Here is a 14,874-nt window from a genome sequence, read left to right as displayed (position 1 = left end):
GCAGCTTTTTTTTTGGTCTTGATGTTTTTGCTTGTTAAAGGGATAGTAGCATTTTTTTAAAGTGGGGTTGTATGCAACACCAGCCCATAGCCCTGCCCAGAGATTTACAACATACATAGTTGTGAATGGACCCAAAGAAACGGCCTATTTTCGTGGCCTAAAAGAGGTTTTACCTGAAAAAAAAATACACATCCATTGTTCGCTATAATATAATTTTTTCCAGCCCTTCAAAGTGCAGGAAAAACACAGTTTTTATTTGGACCTAACCAACTGCTGATCGGCGGGCGCTAACCCTGGGCGGAGGGATACGTGAGTTGGTTAGGTCCAAATAAAAACTGCGTTTTTCCTGCACTTTGAAGGGCTGGAAAAAATTATATTATAGCGAACAATGGAACTGTGTATTTGTTTTCAGGTAAAACCTCTTTTAGGCCACGAAAATAGGCCGTTTCTTTGGGTCCATCCACAACACTGTATGTTGTAAATCTCTGGGCAGGGCTATGGGCTGGCGTTGCTAACGGGAGGAGTGCAGAGAGTCTTCTACTACAATTAAAGTACTTAGGGGCTATTTGTAGATCATACAACCCCACTTTAAAAAAAATGCTACTATCCCTTTAAGTTTAAAGAGTTTCCTTCCTCTCTCTCTGTCTAAAAAGCCACCAGGGTTATGACTGTAATCACAAGCGTTGAGGAAGAACTGTAACCTTTGGATTTTCACAAAAACAGATCGGTGTCTGGTAAACATTTAAACACCACTCCTCCCCTTCCCTCCTCCCCTCCTCTCCTCCTCCTCCTCCTCCCTCGTTCTCCCATGATCCCCCTCTCTCTCAGACTCACAGCGATGCCCAGGGCTTTCAGGATGTTCATCTTGCACATCGGACATGTGCGGTGATCCAGCAGCCACGGATCCACGCAGCTCTTGTGGAACAAATGTCTGCAGAGAGAGAGAGGAAAAAAATAACAGTGGAATCAATTATTCTGGTGTCGGTCTGCGTTCACACACACACACACACACACACACACACACACACACACACACACACACACACACACAACACACAGACACACACAGATAGAAAACCGCTGGAGGAGAATCAAGTTCACAGCTGCTTTCGTTTGGTGAAGTTACACAAGGCACGAAAGAATCTGAACAAACATGAATCTCTCTCTTTCTCTTTTTTCTTTTTTTAAAACTTAATCTCATCTGATAATGTCAGACAATCTGAGGCGAGGTCATCGCAGGTTAGAGAGAAAACAGACTGTTCAGGTTCAACGCCACACAACAACAGCAAACAGCTTCCATTGAACTGGTTGTGGCATCACATGACGACAAGGTGAAGAAAAAAAACACACACACACACACACACACACACACACACACACACACACACACACACACACACACACACACACACACACACACACAGAGCTGCAGTTTCCACAGGGTTCAACAAGTTAAAGAGCTTTTTATACAGAAACGTAAAGGTAGAGATGTTTGTGTTAAAGCTCCTTCAGAATAAAGGTAGATGTTTGAATTAAAGCTCCTTCACAATAAAGGTAGATGTTTGTGTTAAAGCTACTTCAAAATAAAAGTAGATGTTTGTATTAAAGCTCCTTCAAAATAAAAGTAGATGTTTGTATTAAAACTCATTCATAATAAAGGTAGATATTTGTATTAAAGCTCCTTCAAAATAAAGGTAGATGTTTGTATTAAAGCTCGTTCAGAATAAAAGTAGATGTTTGTATTAAAGCTCCTTCAAAATAAAGGTAGATGTTTGAATTAAAGCTCCTTCAAAATAAAGGTAGATGTTTGTATTAAAGCTCGTTCAGAATAAAAGTAGATGTTTGTATTAAAGCTCCTTCAAAATAAAGGTAGATGTTTGTATTAAAGCTCTTTCAAAATAAAGGTAGATGTTTGAATTAAAGCTCCTTCACAATAAAGGTAGATGTTTGTGTTAAAGCTCCTTCAAAATAAAAGTAGATGTTTGTATTAAAGCTCCTTCAAAATAATGGTATATGTTTGTGTTAAAGCTCCTTCAAAATAAAGGTAGATGTTTGTATTAAAGCTCGTTCAGAATAAAAGTAGATGTTTGTATTAAAGCTCCTTCAAAATAAAAGTAGATATCTGTATTAAAGCTCCTTCAAAATAAAGGTAGATGTTTGTGTTAAAGCTCTTTCAGAATAAAGGTAGATGTTTGAATTAAAGCTCCTTCAGAATAAAGGTAGATGTTTGTATTAAAGCTCCTTCAAAATAAAGGTAGATGTCCATGTGTAGTGTGATTATAAAGCCGTCAGGACTTCCTGTCACTTTGTGATGTCACAACGAAGCCCCACCCATCAGGATTTGCAGGATTTTTGTTTCTCTGAGTGTTTTATTCTGAAATCTGCTCTGTTTTTTATTGGATGACTCTAGAAATCAGTCGGCCAATCAGAGCACAGGGTTTTTTACCTGCAGGGCAGTATGCGGACCACGTCGTTGGGCTTGTAGCCCTCGATGCAGACGGCGCAGTTGTCGAAGTCGGCCTCCGTCTCCTGGTCGCCCTTCCTGATGGTGCGCACCTGCAGCTTACTGATGGCCTTCTTCGCCGCGTCTCCAAGGCGACGCTGCACAAAAACAAAAAAACAAAAAAAAAAAAGGAGGCAGAAATGACAGACAGATTTAGTCTCAGGTGGGAAAAACAATAAACACACACACACCAGGGTTTCTGCAGGTACCAGCAAATCTAATTTAATGCTTTTTAATGCCATTTCAAACATTTTTAATGCATGTGACTGCAAATACTATACGTGTGGGTACATACACTTACCTATATACACATACACAATTACCCAATTACTTGGTTCTGCATGTTTATCACACCAATAGGGGTGCATCGACTGCAATTTTCTGGCCAATCACCGATTTTTAAAAAGCTGTGACCTGCCGATTCCGATTTTTGCCGCTAGCGATTAAAAGAAAAAGAAAAGTCAACAGTAGCCTGCCACCACCTAAAAATATAAATTTAGAAAATTCTCCATTTCTTCACCCACGTTTAATTTTACTGTGGATTAACTGTATAATCCCCCTATTTCTCTGCTCTTTGTGCTCTATAGGGATGTAACGATATCAAAATCTCACTATATGAATCAATCCATTTTTTTTATAAATTTTTTAATGCCTTTGAGAATTGAATTGAATTCCTTTTAATGCCATTTAAGGCCCGGAAACCCTGACACACACACACACACACCAGCGTCGCTCTGTGGAGTTCCTGAGATCAGTGGTTTCACCTCTTGATAATAAAGCACGACGAGCAGCAGCGGCGGCGGTGGTGGCCGTGGCGACGACGGCGCTGTCACTTCAGATCAACGTGTTGACGTTATCTCAACAGACCGCAGAACAAAACTAAAAGCAGCAGCCTCCTCTGGGAGCGTTCAGCTTCTCATGAGTCTGAATCATCAAACAACAACACAGACTCGTCACACTGACATTAATCCCCTCGCTGTCGCCACGGCAATTAATTATTACACACAAAAAAACACAGTCACACTTTAAAGCACCTCCACCGTTTGTCTGTCACGCTGATTTCTCCCTTTGAGAAGAACCAGTGTCTGTGTCTCTGTGTCTGTTTCAGTCCGTTGACATGAACTTTAAATAAATAAAACCTTTTTTTACTGACGATCGGTTGCACGGTTGCGCCACATGATCGATGGCGGTGGTTACCAGAGCGACCTGGTTTCTCTGTAAACACCACGGAGAATCTGGGTTGTGTTTATTTGGACACAGACTTCATCATCTGTGTCACGTTCAAGGACCCCGGTTAGCAGGACGTCCTTAAAGCGACAACATCACATGGCGGCGACAGAGTGGTTTTTTAAACTCACACAGAGGTCGTTCAACCTCCCTCAGACAGTTAAAGGGATAGTTCAACATTTTGGCAAATTGGCCCATTGCCATAATCCCTATAGTCATAGCAGTAGGTTCGTTAACTTTAATTGTCGGTGCAAGCTATTTTTAGAACGGCAGAGCAGAGCCGCGAGCTGCTCAGAGCTACGCTACGGAGGCTCATTATGGGATTTCTTGGTTTCCCTCATCAAACTCATCAAATACACAATCCAACAACTCCACAACGCTCTGGTGGACAAGTTGTGACCTGCACATTCACCACACTATGAGATAATAACACAACGTTACCAGACAGAGTTGTTTTAGAGGGAAATACAGAGACTGCTTGCTGAAAAACTGTCCCTGAAGGCAACGCACATCAGCTGTTTTGCATGAATTTCCCTCTAAAACAACTCTGTCTGGTAACGTTGTGTTATTATCTCATAGCGTGGTGAATGTGCAGGTCACAACTTGTCCACCAGAGCGTTGTGGAGTTGTTGGATTGTGTATTTGATGAGTTTGATGAGGGAAACCAAGCCGTTCTAAAAATAGCTTGCACCGACAATTAAAGGTAACAAACCTACTGCTATGACTATAGGGATTATGGCAATGGGCCAATTTGCCAAAATGTTGAACTATCCCTTTAAGTCAGTTTTTAAAATGTTGTGTAATCAGGAAGCAGGTTGTTTTCTCTGCTCTGTTGGTTAAGTTGCACAAACAGCTGTGGCTTCAAAATGGAAAACTTTATCTGATCGTCTGCTACAAGACGAGACAGCAACGTTATCCACGGTCCTTTGATCGACAGTCGAAGCCGATCTGATCCGATACGATCACGACTCATCAGATGTTTCAGTTCCTGTCAGCAGAGTGACACCAACACCACAGACAGAGTTTCTAAGAGTCTGTTCAGCAGCTAAAAGCCTGTAGTTAAAACAGACGTGTGACTGTGAACGCAGCCTTTGGTACAAATTAAACGCCACAGTTTTCACACAGACTTGTCCAATAACTTCATTACAATGTGACGGTTTAATCAGATCTAAAAAAAAAACTCTAATTACATTTTCAATTATATTTTGACTTAAGTTGTCACGTTGAACTCTGGCGTTTTGTTTTTATTGTTCAGTTTGATCTTGTTTTTGTTCAGGTTTGGACTTTTAATGTCTCAGGACTCTGATAGAAACAAGTGCTTTTACATTAACATTGGATTTCAAATGGGAAAAACACAAGTCCGGGTGCTTTTTCGCTGTTTTAGTCGCTCTTTCTTCTCTACGGAGCTCCCACTGCATGTTTTCACTGTCAAAAAACTCACCGCTAACCCTCTTCCCGGCCACGTTCATTTGTTTTCAATGGAGCTGGCGAGAAGGCAATCTATGGAGCGATGTCTGTAACCGAAGTGGGTAAAATTAACAGAGATTATGGATTATGGGGCGTGTTTGTGCCGTGAAGCAGTCCATGTTTGTCGTAAGACGAGATCTGGGACACCGAGTCGGACGCGCCGATCTTGCAAAGGTTGGTTTTTGGGCCAAGAGACGCTAGGTTGAAGGCGGGGGTTGACAAATCCAGCAAGAGGACAAAACTATCCTGCGTTTAAATAACATATCGAAAATATCTGTTTGAAAACTCATGGAGCTGGAAGCAGCCCAAAATAAGCCCAAAAAAACCACAACCCGTGACTACCAATATTTATAAGAGACATCACAGAAAAAACAAGCCTAAAGTCGCTTATAATAAGTGGACTTGGCAACACTGGTTGAAGGCAGAGAGCCTCCATTCTCCCAGAAACAAGTTATTTAACCATCACAATTTAGGCTTTTACTCACCAGGGACATGGCAAATAAAAGACACAAAATTGCGAAACATTCTGCAGCAAATATTTCACATCAAAACCATTTATACGGGCAGCGATGCAAATATGCAACAACCGCAACAATTATAAACCAAAGTTTCTCTTCGCGTTGGGTGGTCCTTCGCCACCACACACATCTACTTGTTGATGATTCCACACATATTCAACACCGGTTTGTTTACGTTAACCAGACCTGTTGTCTTTGTAATGTTTGTGTCCGTTTGTCAAACAAGACAGGATGGTGAGAGACACAGGTTGTTGACATTGTCATGGTGTTGTGTAGGGTCACGATGTGCCTCCTTTGATTGGTTGATGCGCTTATTCGCCGGGCAAAAGCTCAGAATTGACCACTCAAAAGAAAATTATGTCTCTTTTTCGCATTACTTGCAGGAAAAAGAGTTACTCTGAAGCTGTTTAATTGCGGTAAACATCTTGCATATTTCCTGTTTAACATCTTAAAAGATCATAAAAGCGTCTGATCCAACATGTTAAAGGGATAGTTCACCCAAAATTGAAAATAAGGGCTGGGAGAAGTTTCAGAGTCCTCCGTGGCTTCTCTGAGTTACAGGGGGTCTCGGCATAGCAGTGCATGTCCATATAACTGTTGCAAATGGATACCAACTGTCTTCGTAACAAAAAGTCACACCAAAAAACATCCAAATACCTCCATGCTGCTCGTATGTAATGTCTGTCTTGTATTGAAGCCCCGAAATGCGAAATTGTCCCGAAAAAAATGTATAAGTCTATATTTCAAGCTTGTTTGTAGCCGAAACTCCTCTTCCTGGTCCGTCCAAATTTGACGAACCGGGAAGAGGAGCTTCCGCTACAAAACAAGCTTGAAATATAGACTTATTTAATTTTTTTCGGGACAATTTCGCATTTCGGGGCTTCAATACAAGACGGACATTACATACGAGCAGCATGGAGGTATTTGGATGTTTTTTGGTGTGTCTTTTTGTTACGAAGAAAGTTGGTATCCATTTGCAACCATTATATGGACATGCACTGCTACGCCGAGACCCCCTGTAACTCAGAGAAGCCACGGAGGACTCTGAAACTTCTCCCAGCCCTTAGTCGACATGAGGGTGAGTAGATAATGAGTGATGAAATTTCAATTTTGGGTGAACTATCCCTTTAAAGGTGGTTTCTGTGACGCGGTGGACCACCCACCTGGTTGCGGTCGCGGGCGTTGGCGTATCTGAACCTCTGGATGTAGTAGAAGACGAGCCAGGCCAAGGAGATGATCATGAGCACGATGAAGGAGATGGAGACGAACACCACCGACGTCCGGCTCACGTACTTCTGCAGGTTCCTCGTCCCGATGGTGATCGTCATGGTGACCGTCACGTTGCGCTCCAGCAGCAGCGCCACCTCGCGGCCCTTCGGCTCCGGGATCATGATGGCGATGACCTCACCCGTACCTGGAGGAAGGAAGGAGGGAGGGAGGAGAAGAGAAACTTGTTGAGTAGTTTGTTTATCACACACACACTTCCATCGCCTGTTCATCTTTGCTTCCCGAATCCCCATCGCTATGACAACCAGCTCCTCGACCACCCACCCATCCACCCACCCACGGGAGAAACACTTGCTAAAAATACACGTCGTCAACCTTGACGTGATGGATTCAGACCGTCTCTCCACCGTGAAGATGAAACACAACGACGTCTAAGCTCCTTATATATAACGCTTCACAAATTAGTTGATCTGCACCAACAGAGAATTTATTGACGATAATCAATCATAATAAACACCTTTTTGTTTTTTAATTTATGTATTTATTGAACCAGGACAGTGCACATTGATCAACACAGTTTCTACATCTATGTAATGGATAATGTTCATCTGTCGTCCCTGGTTGTTGGTAAAAGTTGAAACGATGAATAGAAATGAAACAGATTTTAAACATTATGTTAAGTTAACTTTAAAAAAAAATTGTATTTTTGTTGCAGGTGTAAAATTGTGGGATTCACAAAGCAAGGAATTGAAAATCTGTACAATCATATCTCAGTTTAAGAAGATGAGAAGAGAAAGAGAAAAAAATTGTGCTTAAAGATAGTTAAAGATAGACAAATTATGTGTCTTACCAGTAGGTTTGTTACCTTTAATTGTCGGTGCAAGCTAATTTTAGAACGGCGGAGCAGAGCCGCGAGCTGCTCAGAGCTACGCTACGGAGGCTCATTATGGGATTTCTTGGTTTCCCTCATCAAACTCATCAAATACACAATCCAACAACTCCAAAACGCTCTGGTGGACAAGTTGCATCAGCGGTTTTGCATGAATTAGCCTCGAAAACAACTCCACCAGAGCGTTGTGGAGTTGTTGGATTGTGTATTTGATGAGTTTGATGAGGGAAACCAAGAAATCCCATTAGCCTCCGTAGCGTAGCTCTGAGCAGCTCGTGGCTCTGCTCCGCCGTTCTAAAAATAGCTTGCACCGACAATGAAAGGTAACGAACCTACTGCTAAAACTATAGGGATTATGGCAATGGGCCAATTTGCCAAAATGTTGAACTATCCCTTTAATGCTTGGTATCTAAGCTAATGTAATTATAACTGGAAAGGGGGCAGGTATCATAGGTTTTTCTTCTTCCTGCTCCTTTCCATTCATGGTGTTATGTGGACAAAGAAAGAAAAGGAGAAAAGTTAACATATGTAATATAATGCATGTAATCCATGAATGAAGGAGGAGAAGTCGAAGGAATTCAGGATGTGTTGGTTGAAGGTCGGATTCTGCAGCTGGAAACGATTTGGCGTCTTGCTCAAGGACACGTCAGCAGAGCCGTGAACTCCTCCTCCTCCTCCTCTGAGCTACATCACAACACCGACCTTCAACAAACACAAACACACACTCTGTACAAGCCTGAGGTGTGTGTGTGTGTGTGTGTGTGTAGATCTGAGGTTCTCCTTGTGACCGAGGCCTGACTCATTTCACCCCGAAGCTTCAGTTTCACAAGTTAAAGTTTAATTCTCAGATATATTTTTTCTTAATGTTTAACTCACAAACTGTTTTTTAAAGATCTGGTTTAAAGCTGTAAATTCTCTGGGAGGAAAAAAAAGAAAAGAAAAAAGAAAGATTCCTTCGTTAGTTGCAAACGGGTGCCGGAGGAATGAGTCGTCGCCGTGTCGACACAAGTTTACAATAAATCAGTCACACACACGTGGAGAGAGGCGGCGGCGACAGGGTGGTGATTAACTACAGAGATGTTTCCACAGAAGTGTGTGTGTGAGTGTTTCTGCAGGAAACAGGTTGGACAAACTCCCCCGAGGCCAGAACTGAACTCCCTTCAAACCCAACAACACACACACACACACCCACAGAGAGAGAGACACACACATACACACTCTAACAAATCGATTAGTCTCTGCCTAAAAATAAATCCCATGGGATCAATGTGAAACAAACACTTGAACTTCTATTGTTGAGAGGATCCACAACGTAAACAACAGGCTGCTGTTCACTCCGGACCTTTCATTTTTGTCGCTGTCGCTTGTGTTGTTCCAAAGAAAACGCTGTCACTCAGCTGCAGTCGCTCAGCTGCAGTTGCTCGTCAATTTGGCACAGTTCAACAGATCGCTCGGATGACGTCATTCAAGCGATTCCAGTGAATTTCACCTCGCCCGGAGTCGCTCTGTTCTTCCCGTTTGTATTGGTCCAGCACTAGAGATGCACCGATACAGTTTTTTCCGATCCAATACCGATACCGATACCTGTGCTGAACGTATCGGCCGATACCCGATACCGATCCTACTGTTGAATGAATGAACCGTATACCTTGCCATGTGAGTGAAGGCATCAGGCTTGACATAAACATTTAGCCTTGTTAAAAAAAGGTAACAATTTAACACAGATATTTAAATGTACTTAAAGCAGAAGTAAGTGATATATTTATAAGTCTTAAATAGTTATATCTTCCGACAGCAATCACTTACATAGAGTGTTTGGACTGAAACACGGGTCTGTCAGTCACTCTGCTCTGCTCTGAGCCGAGGAGAAAACTTTTCTCGTATCCTACAGTTTTTATCCAATGAGGAGAGAGAACGGCATGCAGGGCTGTGTGTGCAGCCAAGGGACGCCGTGAATGTGGTGACGTAGGGACGAGGACTGTTATGGTGCGTTCAAGGCAACTCGTAACTCGTGTTTTTTCCAACCTGTGAAGTCGTACCAGTTCGATCTGGTACGAGTTCACGGGTCGGAAGTTACGAGTGGCCGTTATAGTGACTTTCACAGGTAAAACAGGTCGGAAAAACACGAGTGGGTTGCCTGGAACGCTACAAAGTCGTAAGTTGTGACTTGAAGCTGTGATTTACGATTTCAAAAGCCTGCCTGGAACGCAGCATTAGCCAAAATGACCGGATCGCTTACTTCTGCTTTAATATTATTTATTCACAAATAACAAGTGTACATTAGCAGCAAAAAGAAGTAAATAACACTAGATCGCTGTAACTGTATCGCTGTGTATGATATTAATAAAAGAGAAATGACTGGATCGCCCTCATTCATCCGATAAATTAGTCAACATCGAAGCCGATATCCGATCTGGCGCAGCACGGCTGACATTGTACCTGCTGCCGCCGTTAACCAGTTGTGGAAGTCCCACAAGCGCCGTGCAACGTCAAGCCGGCTTTGCTCTGCCGGACCGGTGGAGATGTATTACGTTTCCATGATTTCAGTAGTTGTCATAGTTACGCATAGATTACGGCAGCCAATCAGCGCTGAGCGACAAGCGTCTGAAGGCCGGAGACTTGGGATTTCTCATCTCAGTCGCTTGGTCGCTGTCACTCGGAGCCCCAAACGCTCAGTCGCTCATTTGCATTGATTTAATATGGAAACTTAAATAAAAGGTCCGGTGTGAACGCAGCTTCACTCTCTCACTCTCAGGTTCCTCACTCTCTCACTCTCAGGTTCCTCACTCTGACTCTCAAGTTCTTCACTCTCTCACTCTCAGGTTCCTCACTCTCTCATTCTCAGGTTCTTCACTCTCTCACTCTCTGGTTCCTCACTCTCAAGTTCTTTACTCTCTCACTCTCAGGTTCTTCACTCTCTCACTCTCAGGTTCCTCACTCTCTCACTCTCAGGTTCCTCACTCTCTCACTCTCAGGTTCCTCACTCTCTCACTCTCAGATTCCTCACTCTCACTCTCAGATTCCTCACTCTCTCACTCTCAGGTTCTTCACTCTCTCACCCTCAGGTTCCTCACTCTCTCACCCTCAGGTTCCTCACTCTCACTCTCAGGTTCCTCACTCTCTCACTCTCAGATTCCTCACTCTCACTCTCAGATTCCTCACTCTCTCACTCTCAGGTTCTTCACTCTCTCACCCTCAGGTTCCTCACTCTCTCACCCTCAGGTTCCTCACTCTCACTCTCAGGTTCCTCACTCTCTCACTCTCAGGTTCCTCACTCTCACCCTCAGGTTCCTCACTCTCTCACTCTCAGGTTCTTTACTCTCAGGTTCCTCACTCTCTCACTCTCAGGTTCCTTACTCTCTCACTCTCGGGTTCCTCGCTCTCTCACTCTCAGGTCCCTCACTCTCTCACTCTCAGGTTCTTTACTCTCAGGTTCCTTACTCTCTCACTCTCAGGTTCCTCACTCTCTCACCCTCAGGTTCTTTACTCTTAGGTTCCTCAGTCTCTCACCCTCAGGTTCTTTACTCTTAGGTTCCTCAGTCTCTCACCCTCAGGTTCCTCACTCTCTCACTCTCAGGTTCTTTACTCTCTCACTCTCTCTCACTCTCAGGTTCCTCACTCTCTCACTCTGAGGTTCCTCACTCTCTCACTCTCAGGTTCCTCACTCTCTCACCCTCACGTTCCTCACTCTCTCACTCTCAGGTTCCTCACCCTCAGGTTCTTCACTCTCTCACCCTCAGGTCCCTCACTCTCTCACTCTCAGGTTCTTTACTCTCAGGTTCCTTACTCTCTCACTCTCAGGTTCCTCACTCTCTCACCCTCAGGTTCTTTACTCTTAGGTTCCTCAGTCTCTCACCCTCAGGTTCTTTACTCTTAGGTTCCTCAGTCTCTCACCCTCAGGTTCCTCACTCTCTCACTCTCAGGTTCTTTACTCTCTCACTCTCTCAGGTTCCTCACTCTCTCACTCTGAGGTTCCTCACTCTCAGGTTCCTCACTCTCTCACCCTCACGTTCCTCACTCTCTCACTCTCAGGTTCCTCACCCTCAGGTTCTTCACTCTCTCACCCTCAGGTTCCTCACTCTCTCACTCTCAGGTTCCTCACTCTCTCACTCTCAGGTTCCTCACTCTCTCACCCTCAGGTTCCTCACTCTCAGTTTCTCACCCTCGGGTTCCTCACTCTCTCACTCTCAGGTTCCTCACCCTCAGGTTCCTCACTCTCTCACCCTCAGGTTCCTCACTCTCTCACTCTCAGTTTCTCACCCTCAAGTTCCTCACTCTCTCACCCTCGGGTTCCTCACTCTCTCACTCTCAGGATCCTCACTCGCTCACCCTCAGGTTCCTCACCCTCTCACTCCCAGGTTCCTCACTCTCTCACTCTCAGTTTCTCACCCTCAAGTTCCTCACTCTCTCACCATCAGGTTCTTTACTCTCTCACTCTCAGGTTCCTCACTCTCTCACTCTCAGGTTCCTCACTCTCACTCTCAGGTTCCTCACTCTCAGGTTCCTCACCCTCAGGTTCCTCACTCTCTCACTCTCAGGTTCCTCACTCTCTCACTCTCAGGTTCTTTACTCTCTCACTCTCAGGTTCCTCACTCTCTCACTCTCAGGTTCCTCACTCTCTCACTCTCAGGTTCTTTACTCTCTCACTCTCAGGTTCCTCACTCTCTCACTCTCAGGTTCTTCACTCTCTCACTCTCAGGTTCCTCACTCTCACACCCTCAGGTTCCTCACTCTCTCACCCTCAGGTTCTTTACTCTCTCACCCTCAGGTTCCTCACTCTCTCACCCTCAGGTTCCTCACTCTCTCACTCTCAGGTTCTTTACTCTCTCACTCTCAGGTTCCTCACTCTCACACCCTCAGGTTCCTCACTCTCTCACCCTCAGGTTCTTTACTCTCTCACCCTCAGGTTCCTCACTCTCTCACCCTCAGGTTCCTCACTCTCTCACCCTCAGGTTCTTTACTCTCTCACTCTCAGGTTCCTCACTCTCTCACTCTCAGGTTCCTCACTCTCTCACCCTCAGGTTCTTTACTCTCTCACCCTCAGGTTCCTCACTCTCTCACTCTCAAGTTCCTCACTCTCTCACTCTGAAGTTCCTCACTCTCTCACTCTCAGGTTCCTCACTCTCTCACTCTGAAGTTCCTCACTCTCTCACTCTGAAGTTCCTCACTCTCTCACCCTCAGGTTCCTCACTCTCTCACCCTCAGGTTCCTCACTCTCTCACTCTGAAGTTCCTCACTCTCTCACCCTCAGGTTCCTCACTCTCTCACTCTCAAGTTCCTCACTCTCTCACTCTGAAGTTCCTCACTCTCTCACTCTCAGGTTCTTTACTCTCTCACTCTCAGGTTCCTCACTCTCTCACTCTCAGGTTCCTCACTCTCTCACTCTCAGGTTCTTTACTCTCTCACTCTCAGGTTCCTCACTCTCTCACTCTCAGGTTCCTCACCCTCAAGTTCCTCACTCTCTCTCACTCTCAGGTTCCTCACTCTCTCACTCTCAGGTTCTTTACTCTCTCACTCTCAGGTTCCTCACTCTCTCACTCTCAGGTTCCTCACTCTCACACCCTCAGGTTCCTCACTCTCTCACCCTCAGGTTCTTTACTCTCTCACCCTCAGGTTCCTCACTCTCTCACCCTCAGGTTCCTCACTCTCTCACTCTCAGGTTCTTTACTCTCTCACTCTCAGGTTCCTCACTCTCACACCCTCAGGTTCCTCACTCTCTCACCCTCAGGTTCTTTACTCTCTCACCCTCAGGTTCCTCACTCTCTCACCCTCAGGTTCCTCACTCTCTCACCCTCAGGTTCTTTACTCTCTCACTCTCAGGTTCCTCACTCTCTCACTCTCAGGTTCCTCACTCTCTCACTCTCAGGTTCCTCACTCTCTCACCCTCAGGTTCTTTACTCTCTCACCCTCAGGTTCCTCACTCTCTCACTCTCAAGTTCCTCACTCTCTCACTCTGAAGTTCCTCACTCTCTCACTCTGAAGTTCCTCACTCTCTCACCCTAAGGTTCCTCACTCTCTCACCCTCAGGTTCCTCACTCTCTCACTCTCAAGTTCCTCACTCTCTCACTCTGAAGTTCCTCACTCTCTCACTCTCAGGTTCTTTACTCTCTCACTCTCAGGTTCCTCACTCTCACACCCTCAGGTTCCTCACTCTCTCACCCTCAGGTTCTTTACTCTCTCACCCTCAGGTTCCTCACTCTCTCACCCTCAGGTTCCTCACTCTCTCACCCTCAGGTTCTTTACTCTCTCACTCTCAGGTTCCTCACTCTCTCACTCTCAGGTTCCTCACTCTCTCACTCTCAGGTTCCTCACTCTCTCACCCTCAGGTTCTTTACTCTCTCACCCTCAGGTTCCTCACTCTCTCTCTCAAGTTCCTCACTCTCTCACTCTGAAGTTCCTCACTCTCTCACTCTCAGGTTCCTCACTCTCTCACTCTCAAGTTCCTCACTCTCTCACTCTGAAGTTCCTCACTCTCTCACTCTCAGGTTCCTCACTCTCTCACTCTCAAGTTCCTCACTCTCTCACTCGGAAGTTCCTCACTCTCTCACCCTCAGGTTCCTCACTCTCTCACCCTCAGGTTCCTCACTCTCTCACTCTCAAGTTCCTCACTCTCTCACTCTGAAGTTCCTCACTCTCTCACTCTCAGGTTCTTTACTCTCTCACTCTCAGGTTCCTCACTCTCTCACTCTCATGTTCTTTACTCTCTCACCCTCAGGTTCTTTACTCTCTCACCCTCAGGTTCCTCACTCTCTCACTCTCAAGTTCCTCACTCTCTCACTCTCAGGTTATTTACTCTCTCAATCTCAGGTTCCTCACTCTCTCACTCTCAGGTTCCTCACTCTCTCACCCTCAGGTTCCTCACCCTCAGGTTCCTCACTCTCAGGTTCCTCACTCTCTCACCCTCAGGTTCTTCACCCTCTCACTCTCAAGTTTTTCACTCTCGGGTTCTTCACCCTCTCACCCTCAGGTTATTTTCTCTCAGGTTCCTCACTCTCTCACCCTCAGGTTCCTCACCCTCTCACCCTCAGGTTCTTTACTTTCAG

General features: G+C 45.1%; 1 protein-coding gene across 1 annotated transcript in view; it reads right to left on the bottom strand.

Moving 5' to 3' along the window:
- The window catches only part of rnf150b (ring finger protein 150b), a 29,772-nt gene that overhangs the window by 6,159 nt on the left and 8,739 nt on the right, over positions 1 to 14,874 (bottom strand). Inside the window, exons 2-4 of the mRNA XM_085759445.1 lie at positions 6,879 to 7,129; positions 2,447 to 2,601; positions 835 to 931 (exon numbers count right to left, since the gene is read on the bottom strand). Of these exons, the coding sequence (XP_085615571.1) occupies positions 835 to 931; positions 2,447 to 2,601; positions 6,879 to 7,129 (503 nt within the window). The remainder of the gene's footprint in view (positions 1 to 834; positions 932 to 2,446; positions 2,602 to 6,878; positions 7,130 to 14,874) is intronic.

Source organism: Trachurus japonicus, chromosome 18 (genome assembly GCF_045865225.1).
Source record: "Trachurus japonicus isolate A0001 chromosome 18, Traja_1.0".
NCBI lineage: Eukaryota > Metazoa > Chordata > Actinopteri > Carangiformes > Carangidae > Trachurus > Trachurus japonicus.
This window is presented reverse-complemented; position numbering and strand designations above follow the sequence as displayed.